At 45.7% G+C, this 14806-nt stretch overlaps 1 protein-coding gene across 3 annotated transcripts in view; it reads left to right on the top strand.

Moving 5' to 3' along the window:
* Positions 1-14806, top strand: part of ACTN1 (actinin alpha 1) — a 92558-nt gene that overhangs the window by 72898 nt on the left and 4854 nt on the right. For 2 of the 3 annotated variants that reach the window (XM_072863555.1, XM_072863553.1), the window contains exons 9-19: positions 1402-1494; positions 2662-2892; positions 3429-3576; positions 4170-4320; positions 6750-6858; positions 7336-7476; positions 9445-9627; positions 10369-10503; positions 11356-11535; positions 12458-12604; positions 14575-14655. In XM_072863555.1, the coding sequence (XP_072719656.1) occupies positions 1402-1494; positions 2662-2892; positions 3429-3576; positions 4170-4320; positions 6750-6858; positions 7336-7476; positions 9445-9627; positions 10369-10503; positions 11356-11535; positions 12458-12604; positions 14575-14655 (1599 nt within the window). The remainder of the gene's footprint in view (positions 1-1401; positions 1495-2661; positions 2893-3428; positions 3577-4169; positions 4321-6749; positions 6859-7335; positions 7477-9444; positions 9628-10368; positions 10504-11355; positions 11536-12457; positions 12605-14574; positions 14656-14806) is intronic. The other variant, XM_072863554.1, reaches the window with a different exon arrangement.

Consider the following 14806-nt stretch of genomic DNA (forward strand, 5'->3'; position numbering starts at 1 on the left):
AAATTAGAGGATTTTTCTCAAATGGCCTTGGAGATTGAATAAACAGATAATAAAAGGCCTTTTAAAAATAGAAGAAGGTTGAAACTTGCCAGCTATAAGCTCAGCAAAACTTCTTTTGGCATCAGTCCCATACATGGTTTTAAGGCAGGACACAGCATTTGCAATTGGCCTGTTGTAGTGTTGGCATGTGCCTTCTTCTCTTCATCTCCACTTAGCCTCTGTAAGGAGGACTACTCCATAGGGGTCCTGTGGGTAGCTCTAGCACCTTCCCCAGGCACCATGGCGATTGCTGTACTGTGGTAAGAGGGTGCTGAGCAATCCCTTGACACCCATCACAGGGGCACATCCTCCAAGGCTTTGTGGCATGGCACCCACCATGATAATGATAAAGGGAGCTGATATCCACAGATATATGCTGTGCAAGGATCAGCCTGCTGTATGTTCCCCATGCCAAATGCATGTATGGCACCCCAGGGCAGACTGGCTGCTCCTGAGTTCATAGGTGGGATTTTTCTGATCCTTACTTTGTTCCAAATTCATGTTTTAACGTGTTCAGCTCCCTGCAGAGAACAAGGTTTTCATCTCACAATGGGGGGGGGGGAACAAAATAGTAACAACAGGTTCTTTTTTGGTGAGACTTGTTTTGGAAGAGTAAGCAGAAAGGGTACCCAGAAAGGGGGGGGGGGGGGGAATCCTCTTCTCAGCTGGATCATGAGACCCTGAATACACGGTAGGTGTCATGCGGCAAGATGCTGGAGGAGGTGGCCCTGTAATGAGTGCCAGAAATACAGAGAAAGCTGAAAGACAGCTCTGCTGGGCAGAATTTAAGGTTAAGAGGAGCATCTACCACTTTGTCTTCCAAACAAAATTAGGAATTTTCCAAAGTCCAGTCTATGGATTAACTCTGTTTAGGTAGTTCTTTCCTGGGGTAAAAGCATGTAGAGAGTCTCATCAGCTTGACGCCACTCAAGTTACTGGTGTTGCAGCTGTGAATGCTGGTGAGGGAAGTGGAGGTGGTGGCAGAAACCCCCTGTCTTTGTAAAGAGGCAGCCGGGGTCCCTCTGTTAGGAAGCAAACAACAGGGCCCTCTCCTAGGAGGAGCTTCAGAAAAGGCATAGAAATGTGGTTGTCTCACAACACATAGGGTGGGATCAGTAGAGCTGAGAATCTCTGAAGGAACGTATTCACCTCAGAAGGGAAAATTACATTATTATAGAAAGTCTGATGGAAAGCAAAGAGGTCAGGACAGATGTTTTGAAGCGCAGACAGGTTGCTAGAGCCAAAGGTAGGAGACTTGACCTGCAGGTACGTAGCAGGAAGCTAAGCTGCAAGCTTTGGGTTTTTGTTTGTTGGGGGTTTTTTTCACACTTTTCCCTTTTTCTGTTTTCTTCTCTTCGTCAGGCGGAGACAGCAGCAAATCGTATCTGCAAGGTGCTGGCAGTCAACCAAGAAAATGAACAGCTCATGGAAGACTACGAAAAACTGGCCAGTGATGTAGGTGTCCATGGTGCTGTTGGTTTCTGGGTGGTGGTATGTGGAAAGGAATTGCATTTAATGCTAAGAGCTAATCTTGGGGAATTCTATTGGCCCATGTTTCCCTGGAAAATTCTTTTTTTTTTTTTTTTTCCCCTCTTCTAGCTTGAGAAAAATGAAAGATTGAACTTACCTTAAAGGCAAGAGCAATCTACTTTAAAACAGAAAGCTTCCATAGAGCAGCTTTGAGTTTCTCCGTTTATTAAGAGCAGCCGCAGAAATGCTAAAATTAAAGGAAAAGAATCAAGCTGGTTTAACTTGCATTCCTCAGGACTATACAACTTCATAACATCTTTCATACAAATTGTATGCCGATCTACTGCAGAAGTCAGGAATTGGATCAGAGAGAATGGAAGTTAGAGATAACTGAGGAAAGAAATACATATTTGCTGATAGTTTGAAAGAATCTGTGTAAGATACAAGCTGGAGGCTGCTTTGGTTAACTGAGAAGGCTGACAGACTGACAGCTGTGAAACTACAGAAGTGACCAAATGTGGACTGGCGTGTGTTTGTGGAAGATAAGTAGGGAAGGGAAGATGAAGAACAGAAGGGCAAACATAGCCCACGAGCCTGGTTTCAGCCTGGTCTGAAAAGCATAGGACACTACTCCACTCACACTATAGACTGACCATTGCATTAGCATTTTGCCAGCTCCCCAAATAGGTTTGCTAAACAGGGCTATTCAAAGAGCAACACTGACTTCAAGGAAGCTAGAGTGGGAAAAGTGTAACGGGAGGCAAGAACTTGATTCCTCCTGTCAGGCCCTTCTGGAGATAATATGACTTACAGCATCCTTTAGTTATGCAACAGTCCAGCAAAACTCTAAGGCTTTAGCGTAATCTGAGGACATAGTTTGGTCCTGATTGTGCAAAAGCTATGCCTTAAGCATGTTGGATTGGCAGTACTGCAACAAGCAGTACTACTTAGTGTGGTCAGGAATGGGCTGCACATTAAAAAAAAATAAAGTACTTGCAAAAAAACTGGCAAACTTTTCTTTACAAGCCCTGCTGGTGGCAGAATCTTTCTGACAGCAAACACAAAAGTAAATGGTCCCTAATGAGATCAGAGCCACACCTGTAGTTTTAACACAATTTTCAGTTCAAGGCTTCTTGTCATTGCTCTTTCCAGCTGCTGGAGTGGATCCGTCGCACCATCCCCTGGCTGGAGAACCGGGCCCCAGAGAACACCATGCAAGCCATGCAGCAGAAACTGGAGGACTTTCGGGACTACCGCCGCCTGCACAAGCCCCCCAAGGTCCAAGAGAAGTGCCAACTTGAGATCAATTTCAACACCTTGCAGACCAAGCTGCGGCTCAGCAACAGGCCAGCCTTCATGCCTTCAGAAGGGAAAATGGTCTCGGTGAGTTGGGGGTAACTGCTCATATATACCCCAACCATGCCTAAAAATTGGGACTCCTTTTCTGCCCATGGGTGGGCAGAGCATGCCCACCTTCAGAGTGAGCTACTCTGTGGTAGGAACCCTACAGAATATAGTTCAGCGAGACCATAATAAGAGAGGATCAAGCAGTCATTGTTTCCCTGTATCTAAACCAGACTCTGAGGCTCTTCACAAGTTGCATGTCTTTATGAGGAGATGTCTGGGTGCCTCTCATTTTTGGTAATTGAAAAATGGTTGGGTTTTGTTGAAGTTTCATGTGGGGAAGTGTTTCGAGAGGGACTCTCGTGCAGACAGGTATATCCTGACACTGCTAGTCCTGCTTATCTTAAGTCTGGCACTTCATCTTCCTGACCTGTCTGCGTAACCCTGTGAGATTAAAAGCCCACATCCACTCCCTCCAACCAATTGGAGCCATGTAGCTCATGGAGACTAATGCTGACATACATCTTCCCCCAAGTCTTCTAACCTGCCTTTTCTTCTCATGCTCCTGTCTCTAGGATATAAACAATGCCTGGGGTGGCCTAGAGCAGGCTGAGAAGGGCTATGAGGAGTGGTTGTTGAATGAGATCCGGAGGCTAGAGAGGCTGGATCACCTGGCAGAGAAGTTCCGGCAGAAGGCATCCATTCATGAGTCCTGGACAGATGGTAATGCCAGCCTACACGCTTCATGTTGCCTGACATAGTGCTGTCCGTTATGCAGGGAGGAAAAGATGGATCATGCACAGGTCCTTCCATGAGATTTTCCTCTCGAGAATGCTAGGTTAATTTCTTATTTTATTAGAAAATAATGCATGAAAATCAGCTTGATCTCTGTTCTGCTACATCATGTGGCCACATTGGTATTCCATAACTGTTGCAAAGTGAGGACTTTGGATAGAAAAGAACTACAGAGCAGACGAAAAGTTACCATACAGTAAATGCTACAGTTGGCATTTACAGGACGAGCATAGCCCAGTTTGCACATACTGAGATGAGTCCAGTATAAACTGTGACAGCACTGGCTTGAGCTGCACTATGTGCCTTTCTCTGTTATTAATGGCAAACTCACACTCCGTGGTGTGAAAGTGAGGATTGTGCATCTCTAGGCCAGCATGTGTGAGGGTAAGCCTCGGGCAGGGTGTCTGGAGTGGGGCAAATGCCCTTTTGAGGGCCTCCAGGGCTGCCTCGGTGGCGAGGAGCTATCTTTGGGGGCATTGGGTCCTGTCCTTCATTCTCCTGTCCTTTGGCTCCCTCCCCAGGTAAGGAAGCAATGCTGCAGCAGAAGGATTACGAAACTGCTACCCTCTCGGAGATAAAGGCCCTGCTGAAGAAACACGAGGCCTTTGAGAGCGACCTGGCTGCACACCAGGACCGCGTGGAACAGATTGCTGCTATTGCACAAGAGCTGAAGTACGGCACCCCGGCGCACGTCCCACCCATCCTTGGGGCCAGGGAGGCTTAATCAGCTTTGCCCTCTGTCCTCTGGAGAGCTGTAAATCAATCCCAATACAAAAATGCTGGGAAGTCCCAGTGTTTCCAAACAGTATCTAGGATACTGCTCTCCAGTATCCGGACGCACCAGAAGAGCAGGCCAGAAAATGGATGAGTCGTGGGTGCTGATGAGGGGGCGGCAGAACTATACTCCCAAGCCAAGTTTCCATCCTCTTCTAGCTTGTTATGCTGCTGTGAACCCTTTCCTAAAGAGTCTGACCTGCCACTGGTACCTGCTAGGTTTCAGAGTTGTAACACCGTCATACTTTTCCAGGAACAGAAGGAAACAGCAGAGGATAGCAGGCTCTCAGTTTGCTTTCTGTTATCAAAAAATCCTCCTTATTCTGGCAGGAAAAAAATCTGCTGATGCTTGAGCCCATCGTGGCCTCTGCTGTCACCTTGGGTGCTTTGCCCCAAGAGCACTGCACCATGTGCACTCTGGTCAGCGATTGCTCCAGGGCATCCTCACAGCAACTCAGCTCCCTCCCTGCTTCCCCTGGCTTGGAAACCTTCACCTCCACTCCTTTTCCTGCAGTTACGAGTGACTCGGGTAACCAGGAGAAATGGGGTCTCCTCAGGGCGGGAGGTTGATTGCTAGGGATAGCAGGCAGGTAAAGAGCTGACCTCTGCAGCACAGGGAGAGAGATTTTGAAACCCTGCATGTTTCCTTTGCAAAGCATTCTGAACAACTTGGCTTTGACTTTGTTTCCTATTTTAAAAATATTTATATATCACCCTGGCCTCAAGTTAGTGTCTGGGCTAAGATCAGTACTCTTGGGCTGAAGGACTGGTTTTCTCTAAAAAATCAGGATTATTGGATCAAGACCATTTAACAACACAGATTTACAGAATTGCTCCCTTGTCCACTGGAGGATTGACCTTGGAACGGGAGGAGGGTTCAAGGCAATCCTCCATGTCAGTAAGATAAAAACTGAGGCTGGCTAGTCAACAAGCATTAGCTGACCTGCCACTTCCAAAGTACATGCTACACGCCAGCCAAAGCAGCTGCAGCTCTAAGAGCAACAGGGAAGGCTGGGCCCTAAGCTGGGGGAGAGGTGATTTCTTCCAAAGCGTGAGAACAGCAGGCTCTGCCATCCTTCCAAAAGCCATCAGCAAAGAGGCCATGCCCTGAAAAGCCATGGCTGAACTCTTTTCTCCCCCAGAGATACACTGCCAGGGAGATGGAGAGGGTCTGAAGGAAGTCACTGCAGCTGCCCATGCCAGGCATGTTTGGGGGCATGGCACGTTCCCCTCCCCAGCAGTAGCAGTCCAGCATGGGTGTGTTACAAGTCAGGCTTTCAGAAGCAGTTCTTTCATCTGCAGTGCTGGCACTGCAGCAAAGTAGATCAAAGAACTGATCTGGATTTAAAACCCAGTAAAGAAGTTATTTTTAGCCCAAATCAGTTTCCTGACTAGTTTACCACAAGACTCCACCAACAGTTGTGCCTACACACCTCAAGAGGGCAATACAATAGTGGGAAGAAACAAGGCTAGGGGAGACAAGAGGAAACTGTTTAAGCCTGCATTACTGCCTAGAGAAATGCTCATCAGATGGCCCAGGGCCACTCAGTAGCCCAGTGAGTTATTCTACTTTCTCTTTTGAGGCTGACACTTCCCATCTTGGCTGGTCTCCCTCTGCCTGCAGGTTTCTCCCTCTTTGACTGTGTGCAGAACCAAGAGCACAAAGAAATACAAGACCACAAGCTTCAGCTTACCCCCGTGTTCTCCCTTCCCCAGCCATGTTCTTACCAGCCCATCTTCCATGAGTGCCAACCTATAGAGATCTCAGCAAAGCACTTCATCAGGCATATAGGAGAGAAACCTACACTGTAATTCTGGGATTGTCCTAAATAAATGAATGGATTGCGTAATGTAGCTATTCCTTGCCACCCGTACTATGCAACTCTTAGAACAATCTTAAGCAGTTTCTTTGCATTCATAATAAAATCTTTGCTGCCCATCCTGATGTACAAGACCCATGTAGTTAGCCTGCGTGATGTTCTCAAGCAGAATAGATGAGCATATTGCTGTGCTCATAATCTGCTTATTCCCAGTTTGAGCAAAAGTCTATACTCGTTTCCCCCAGTGCCAAGTTATTCCTATCAGGCAGGCAGCCTTGGGTGGTGGTTGTTTTTCTTCCTGTTCTGTGCTGTTTGATGTACCATAACATACAGTGTCTCCAAAACTAGATACTGCTGTCTTCCTGGCTCGCTTTACTTGCAGAGACCATAAGCTCATTGTCTGAATCTGACCCCAAGGCTGATAAAGATTTCTAATGGGCTTCTCTTTCTCCTCCAAAAGGTCTTTATTTGACTACTTGTCCTTTTTTTTTTCCCCACCCCTTATAGTGAGCTGGACTATTATGACTCTCCCAGTGTCAATGCCAGGTGCCAGAAGATCTGTGATCAGTGGGATAATCTGGGTGCCCTAACCCAGAAACGTAGAGAAGCCTTGGAGGTGAGATGTTACAAGTTGGACCTTTGGGATTACGTGGGTAGGTCGTTTGTGGGAAGCAAGCTGCAGTGGGCATGAACAACCAATTTCAGCTCTTTTGTGCACTCCTAGAGCAGCCCGGACTGTAAACAAGGGCTACATTTCAGTATATTTAGCCTGCTTTTCCCCTTACAGCCCAATTATGGTGCTCTTTGTTTGCTCAGGCTATTGATTTATTTCTACTTTTCTGTGTTTTGGATTTAATTCTGCTTGAAAAGACTTTGTTTTGTTTTATTTCAAAGGACCTCAAATTTTTCCCTCAGAAGAAAAAATCCATACTGTGTATAATCTCTTAACAGCAGAGACTTTTACTGTAGTGCTGTCCTGGGAGCACCAAGGAGGTCTGACAGGAAGAAGCAGCTCAGACAACCCATATATCTATATGATTATTCTTCTCTAACCATCTTTCCTGATTTTCTTTCTTTTTTTGTGCATGCCCAGAGGACAGAGAAGCTACTGGAAACAATTGACCAGTTGTACCTGGAATATGCCAAACGAGCTGCCCCTTTCAATAACTGGATGGAAGGGGCCATGGAGGACCTTCAGGACACGTTCATTGTTCACACCATTGAGGAGATCCAGGTACAGAGCTGTCATTTGCACCAGTCAGGCTGGAATAGAGAGAAGTCAGGGGTCTCCTGGATTCCTAGTGGTGCCAAATTTGCAGGTCATGTTTTGGTGCTTCTGGTCTAATGAGTGAGCCTTAGCAAGAGAAACAAAAAAGAGTATGTTTTTCCTTGATTTCCTCCAAAAAACTGGGTCTGAATAGATATGAAACTTGCTAACACCATCCTAGCTGGACACAAAGAACTGAAAGTGGATTTTTCAGTGTAACTCCAGAGTCTTATTAATGAAAGCCTGGAAATTGAGAGAATCTTTCAGGGTCTTGTGGGTTTTTTTTTTTAACCCCAGGAGCAAAGCTTAGTGCTGCTCACAGGTTCTGCAGATCAGTTGTCCTCTGTAATGTCATGTCCAGGTCATTTGGTCCCATGTGATAGGATGTGCCGTGAGAGCAGTTGTTGAGCTGCCAGCTGCGTTTCGCTGCTGAGCACAAGAAAAATCGGAATTGTCTGCTTTGGATGACCATTTGAAGAAAAAGTCTTCTTGCCTCCTGCAAGATAAGAGAGACAGTATCTCAGTTTTCCCCCTTCTGAAAGGGCGTTACGAAAGCAACTTGAGGTATCTACAGCTAATTTTCAGACCTTGAGAGCAGGAATTACTCTTCCCTGGGTTGCAGTGGGGACTTCTATTTCTCCTGCTTGATGGGCTCATGAAAAGAATCCCAGTCAGCTCTTTGCAGGAATGGCTGACAGCAACGTGACCATCAGTGAGGGAGTGAATGGGAGACCTACAGGGGACACGAGGCAGCCAGGGGGGCCAAGGGGTAGTGAAATAGCCCTAGCCGGGTACCAGCTCTGTTACTGAGTTGCTACTTGTTTCTTCTACCCTTCCCTCCTGAGCAAAGGGATTCTTTAAGTCTTTCATAATGCAGAACAAACCTGAACAGCATTTAAACACTTCCATCATCTCTTTGTGACTGTTTGCAGTGTCTTTCCCAGCCCCCCAGACTTGCATTACATCTCTCTGGCCACTGCAGCAGCTGCAAAGTAACAAGTCACCATGTAAGGAGGCAATTTTACAAAAAGTAGTTACAGCGTGTATGTTGTAAGAGTGGTCAGCCATGCAGTTTACTTTCATTCCCTCTTCTGTCCACACTGTTCCCTTGATTATCCCTGCACATGCCCCTCTGTCCCCCATTTGTTTTGCTGCCTCTTTCCCTGCGTTTGCTTCCCTAGTCTTGATCTTCCAGGCTTCTGGGATGAAGTACCTTAAAGGCCTGTAGAAGCAGTGGGAGATGAGCCCGGACCAATAGGCTGGTCAGCTGTCCGCAAACTACCAGCAAGCGTGCCCCCACCATCGGTCCTTGGAGCACAATCTGGGCACCGCAGCAAGATGGGGAACAGAAAGGGCCTGTTGTGTTCAGGGAGAAGGAGCTGGTTTTCAGCAGCAGGAGCATGTGTTGCCTATGCAAGTTTACTGTTGGCTGGAAGACCTTCATCTAGTTCTAACTGACTTTGAGCAGACTGAATCTGACACATATTATTCATCTGGAGTTATCTTAGGTATAGAACTAGTACATACCTAGTGGGAGAGGAAAAACATGGCGCATTTACACTAGTGAGACATGACTGCTTTAAAGTAATACTAGTAGTCAGATCTTCTTCCCAAAGGGGCTGACAGGCAGTCACTGAGCAGTGTTGGAGAAATCCCCCTAAATTATGAGCCAGAATTATTTCACCATTTTTTGGGATGTGATGTCTGTCACTGGTCAACATGGGACAGAAATGGAGGGAAAACAAGACTTCACGTCATTTAACTACTTAAAACAGCCTGTTTAGTGATGCTGAGAGAACCTGAAAAGAGTAGCCTGCTTTGTATCCTGGGAATATGCAAGCTTTTGCAGTCACTTCTCTAGGGATACATTTGCTGAAGAGGCTATTCAGTGACTAATGCTCTTACCCTCCCTTTGCTGCTGCCTTCCTTCTGCAGGGATTGACCACAGCCCACGAACAGTTCAAAGCTACTTTGCCAGATGCCGACAAGGAGCGACAGGCCATCCTGGGAATCCACAATGAAGTCTCAAAGATTGTCCAGACATACCACGTCAACATGGCAGGAACGAATCCTTACACTACGATCACCCCACACGAGATCAATGGCAAATGGGAACATGTGAGTTTTTTCCAGCCTTGCAAGTTAGTGTGGGAGGACGCTGCTGCTCAATCACTGGAGCCCCAGGAAGTGGATTATTTACTCTTCAGTTACCCTCTCACGCTTATGGCTGAGCTTGCTTTTTTTTTGTCATTTGTTTTCGGCTCAATTGCTTATGTGCTTGGAAAGTGGAAGAGATCTTTCATATTAATACCTAAGGGGTGTCAGATCCCTTTTACTTGCTATTTTTATAAAGAAAGATGCTAAATTAAAAGCTTTGAGGTTTTCAGTCCTCAGTTGACCCGACAAGCAAGTAAGTATGGCACGTGAGTCGGTATCCTTTTTCACCGTTCAACCCTTCAGATGTTTTATCTCTGCAGCCAAATAGCCTTCCCTTGCTGTAATCCTAAAAGAGCAGCTACTCTCTATGCCAGCTGTGCTGATGGTTCTTACTACCAAACGAGATCACCAAAGTGAGATCTGAACAGGGTCCTGCAATTTGGTTAACATGAGTCACCAAAAACCCAAGTAGTGAATGGAAACGTCTTCTGGTCTTTCATGGCCTGAGATGAGTTTGTGGCATGCATCCTACAGCAGATAGGATTCGCGTTCCATGAGCCTTCCCACTGTGTCCTAAACCATATGACTGCTTGTTTTCAGTGCAAACACCCACTCCTCCCTTCCTTGCGGCAAAATTTCTACATTTACTATACATGTGCCTTTGTATGTATAAACTGCACACTTTGTCACTCTTTGCTGTAGGTGCGGCAACTGGTTCCCAGAAGGGATCAAGCCCTGATGGAAGAACACGCTCGCCAGCAGCAAAATGAACGACTTCGTAAACAGTTTGGTGCACAGGCCAATGTCATTGGACCCTGGATCCAGACCAAGATGGAGGTAGTGCTTTGCTCATTTTGGAACAGTCTGTTTTCCTCCGTGATCTTCACTGATATTCTTATCCTTGGTCTTTCTTGATCACTGTCATGGTCATTCTTCCTTCAGATTACAGCAAGAGAAACTTTCATAGAAAATATGGAGAATCCCAAGATTGGTATCAGTTACTGAAGTGCTTGTACTTTTCTTCCCCTAACTCTTTAGTACCGAGATAAAAAACGTGACTTAAAATGGGGAACGCTGGTATTTTAATAGAGTTGTGTTTACATGCAGCAAGTTAAAGCCCCTACATCAGAAGCATATTTTGTGTAACTGCTTTCACAGCAATGGTCTTGATACACGTGACAAAATAAATACAATTAGCATATCAAACATCAGCAGAGGAGACATATTTTTAAGGGAGATCATCTCTCTTTAGGTAAGATTTGAGTTAAAGGAATTGGAGTTGATGAAATAGAAAAATATGAAGCTACTACTGATGGCAGGAGCTGTAAAGAAGAGAGCAATTACAGAAATATGTCTGTATGAAGGGACTAAGTTAGTGGCAGACAGTGCATCAGAAAAAGATTGGGCTTGGTACATTACTAGTTTATGGCTGCAGTTTCCTTTTTTTTTTGTATCCTTGTATTAGACACATCTCATGTGACTCACCTCACTTGGAAAATGTTCAGAGCTCTGCTAAAATTTTTGCTGACACTGTCTCAGCTCATTTAAAGTAACTGCTCCATTAGATTTTTTTTTTTTTAAATCATCATCCTGCGTGAGCGTGAGCGTGAAATAGCTGCAATAAATGTCAAGCATGTTGAGGCTTGTCCTTCCAATGGGGGTCTAACTCCTTTGGCTTTGCTAATGCAGGAGATTGGCCGCATTTCAATAGAGATGCATGGGACCCTGGAGGACCAGCTCAACCACTTGCGGCAGTATGAAAAAAGCATTGTGAATTACAAACCAAAGATTGACCAGTTGGAAGGAGACCACCAACAGATCCAGGAAGCGCTTATCTTTGACAACAAGCACACCAACTACACCATGGAGGTAAAAGTTTTGGCAGCAGATAACACAGCCTCATCTGCTGTAGCCAGTTAGCATCAGCCGCATCTAGCTCTGGCAACATGTTATGGTTCTCAGGAAAATTGAGAGCTTGACAATGTGGCCAAGCATGCAACAACATGTCACTGAATTTTTTTTTTTGCCTTGCTGTACTTCATGCCAACCCATTCCAATGTCCTTCCAAATATAGACAATACAAATAACCTGAATGAGATCAACAGTATTGCTTGAAAAATTGGCTCATCTCATGTCTCCTGCCACCCGATTGTGGCAGCCTATTAGCTGGGATTAGAAAGACCAGGGGAGTGCTGGTGATTTTGAGCTGCCACAGCCTGGCAGAAGAAAAAAAGTCCAACAAAAGCTTTTTAAAATCGGAGTCTGGCTTTCTGTTGACAACATGAGGTTTCTTGGAAGCAATCTGAGTTCAACATGAGTCCAGCAGAACACAGTCGGGCTTTGAAATCTGTCTTTTGGTTTCTGGCCAGCTCTCCATTAAGCAAGAGCAAGAGGCAGTGGAGCACCAGTGTCTTCCAAGGACTATGGTTTATTTATTTTCTTGGTAAGGAGAGTTTTCTGCCCAACTAAGTCCTAGAAGCACTGGGTTTGATTCTCATTTGTGTTAAAGGCCCCCAATACGTTGCTCTGACAAGGCAAAGGAACTTTGCAATAGGACCAAGACTTTCTTAAGATCAGGAATTGGCCTCTTCAATGTTCTTTTCAGTCAGATTTCAGATTTTAAACATCTGGTTGGCTCACACTGCAGATGAGAAGGAAGCTTTTCTGAGCAAATGGACTTCTCCTGCCTTGGCCACCAGGAATTTGCAACAAGTGGCACATTCGATCCACTGGCCTCAGGGGCAGAAGAGCTACTTGTTAATTTAAAAATTGTCCTGTCCTCTTTTTCCAGCATATCCGAGTGGGCTGGGAACAGTTACTAACAACAATTGCTAGAACCATCAACGAAGTGGAAAACCAGATTCTGACCCGTGATGCCAAAGGAATCAGCCAGGAACAGATGAATGAGTTCCGGGCTTCTTTCAACCATTTCGACAGGGTAAGTCAGTGCTGAGTGCAGCTTGGTAACCTGCAAGCTTCCATGTAGACTGGACAGTGCAATAAAAAACAGTCACTGTGGTAAAACTAGATCGATAGAAGATGTTTCATTCTTAAAAACACCACTCCTGCAGAGCAGTCATTCCTGTGAAGACTGCTAAGCAATCATTAGGCTGGGAGAAGTATATCTTCACAAGAAACTGCTAAGTTTCCTGATAAAGCTAAAGTATGGAAAAATTTGAAGGCTTATTTAGGAAATGAGACTTTTACCTCATCTTCTCCAGAGAGCAGATTATTGTCTTGATTTATAAAATTCTTTGGAGCAACTGTCCTCCACACTGACATACCATCACATAAACGTGTATTGAAGAAACCAGCATTGCTCTTGTATGGAGCAAACAGGAGGATTTATACACACCACAGCACTGCATGACGTAGATAAACCCTGATGTAAAGACTGCCTTGCCTTACTGTGGAAATACATGCCAAGGCACTAATGGGTGAATAAGAAAGGAATTCCTTAAAGGAAATTCCCCGACCCTCAATTTGCCAGCCTGTCTGCAGCTCTTCCGTCTACAACCTGAATCACAAAGGTGTCATGCAGGGAAGCAGAGACAGCAGCAGCCCAAGCCTGAAACCGGCTCCATTATCAACCCCTTCAATGTTGTCTGGAAATCCATGAGCAGCCTGCAGAGATACTGAGTCAGTGATGCAAATATAGGTTGCTCTTCACCACTTGCTGCACCAGCAAGGTCTCCAGAGAACAGGGCTGCAGCCTGCCCTCAGAGATTGGCAACGCTTTCAGATTGCTGAACACTGGCTATTGCAGCCCTTCTCTAGCTGCCTAAGAAAAACAAAAACCATCACTTCTTTTCTTAGCAGAGGGACCCATAAAGCCCTGCAGATTTTATATTTTGACCTTCATATCGTTTGCCCCTTCCTCCACAACATTCTGAACGATAATGCAGAGAGAACATGGGTTTCCCATCTTCAACTGTGTATTTGATTTATGAAGGCTTAATGCTGACTTTAAAAGCTGATTTTTTGAGGAAAGTCGCTTGGAATTGGCCCCACCATCCTGTCTGTAGCTTTCTTGATCTGGCCAGAGATGGTGGCGGCAGGCAGGAGCTCTTCAGTGCTTGGGGGCTGTCCTGAGCTAAAATTCTGCAGGGTGGATGTGGATTCTCAGTTCCTGTGGTAGCTTGTGTATAGCTTAATGGGTGCATCCAAACACGGGGGGAGTGGGAAATGAGCAAAGGGAAGAGCAGCTGCCAAGCTGTGTTGTGCTGTGCTGTACAGCAGTGCTGTTTGCAGAGCTGAGCACTTGAAATAGCTTTACCAGTCAAAGCTCCACCTCACGTGGAGGTCTCATAAATACAGCCGTAACACTGCTCCCCTGAGCTTCAGCTGTTTTTCCTTGTCTGTTCCTGGGATGCCCTGACAGCTAAGCTTCCTTGGGTGTGTTGCCAAACATACCTGCCCTCACCTACTCCTTTAGTGGGACTTTTGACTGGAAGATTAAGGCAATGCTTCCCTCTGCCTCTGCCTGCTTACCTGCACTCCAGGTTACTAGTGAAACACAGGGCTTCTGGCACTATGGATAACAAGCAGTGACGCAAGTAATTCACTTGGGAGATGGAGATCTTGAGGCTTCTGAGCATCAACTGTTTTTGTCATTCAAATGCTCTCAAGATGTGACGAGCTCTCTGAGAAGGAACTGTTCCAAGAGCATTTTTAGCACATCCTGAAATGTCATTGTGATATCTAATGTTGTGCACTTTTTATTTTTCTTCCCTGTCTTTCTATCTGCATGTCATTCTTCCTCTCCCTCTCTCCTCACCCACTGCATGGTGCACCTGTTTGTTGTCCTTCCACCTCCCTTTGATCTCCTCTGTGTCTCCCTTCCTTCTGCCCCACACCGTCACCCCACTGGCACTGCATGTCCTGCTGCCTGGCACACCGCATAACCAGGACCACTCCGGCACACTTGGCCCTGAGGAATTCAAAGCCTGTCTCATCAGCTTGGGTTACGATATTGGAAACGATGCACAGGTACTGAATGCTAGTGGTGAACACAGCCAGATGTTAAACTGTGAAAAAATAACAGTTTTTTCCTTTCTTTTCTTGTTTGTCTTAATCCATCTGTCATTCCTGTTCTTGTGTTTGGCTATATATACGTCACTTTTCTATACTACTTCCTCTC

The sequence above is a fragment of the Ciconia boyciana genome, chromosome 6 (genome assembly GCF_034638445.1).
Source record: "Ciconia boyciana chromosome 6, ASM3463844v1, whole genome shotgun sequence".
Taxonomy (NCBI): Eukaryota; Metazoa; Chordata; class Aves; order Ciconiiformes; family Ciconiidae; genus Ciconia; species Ciconia boyciana.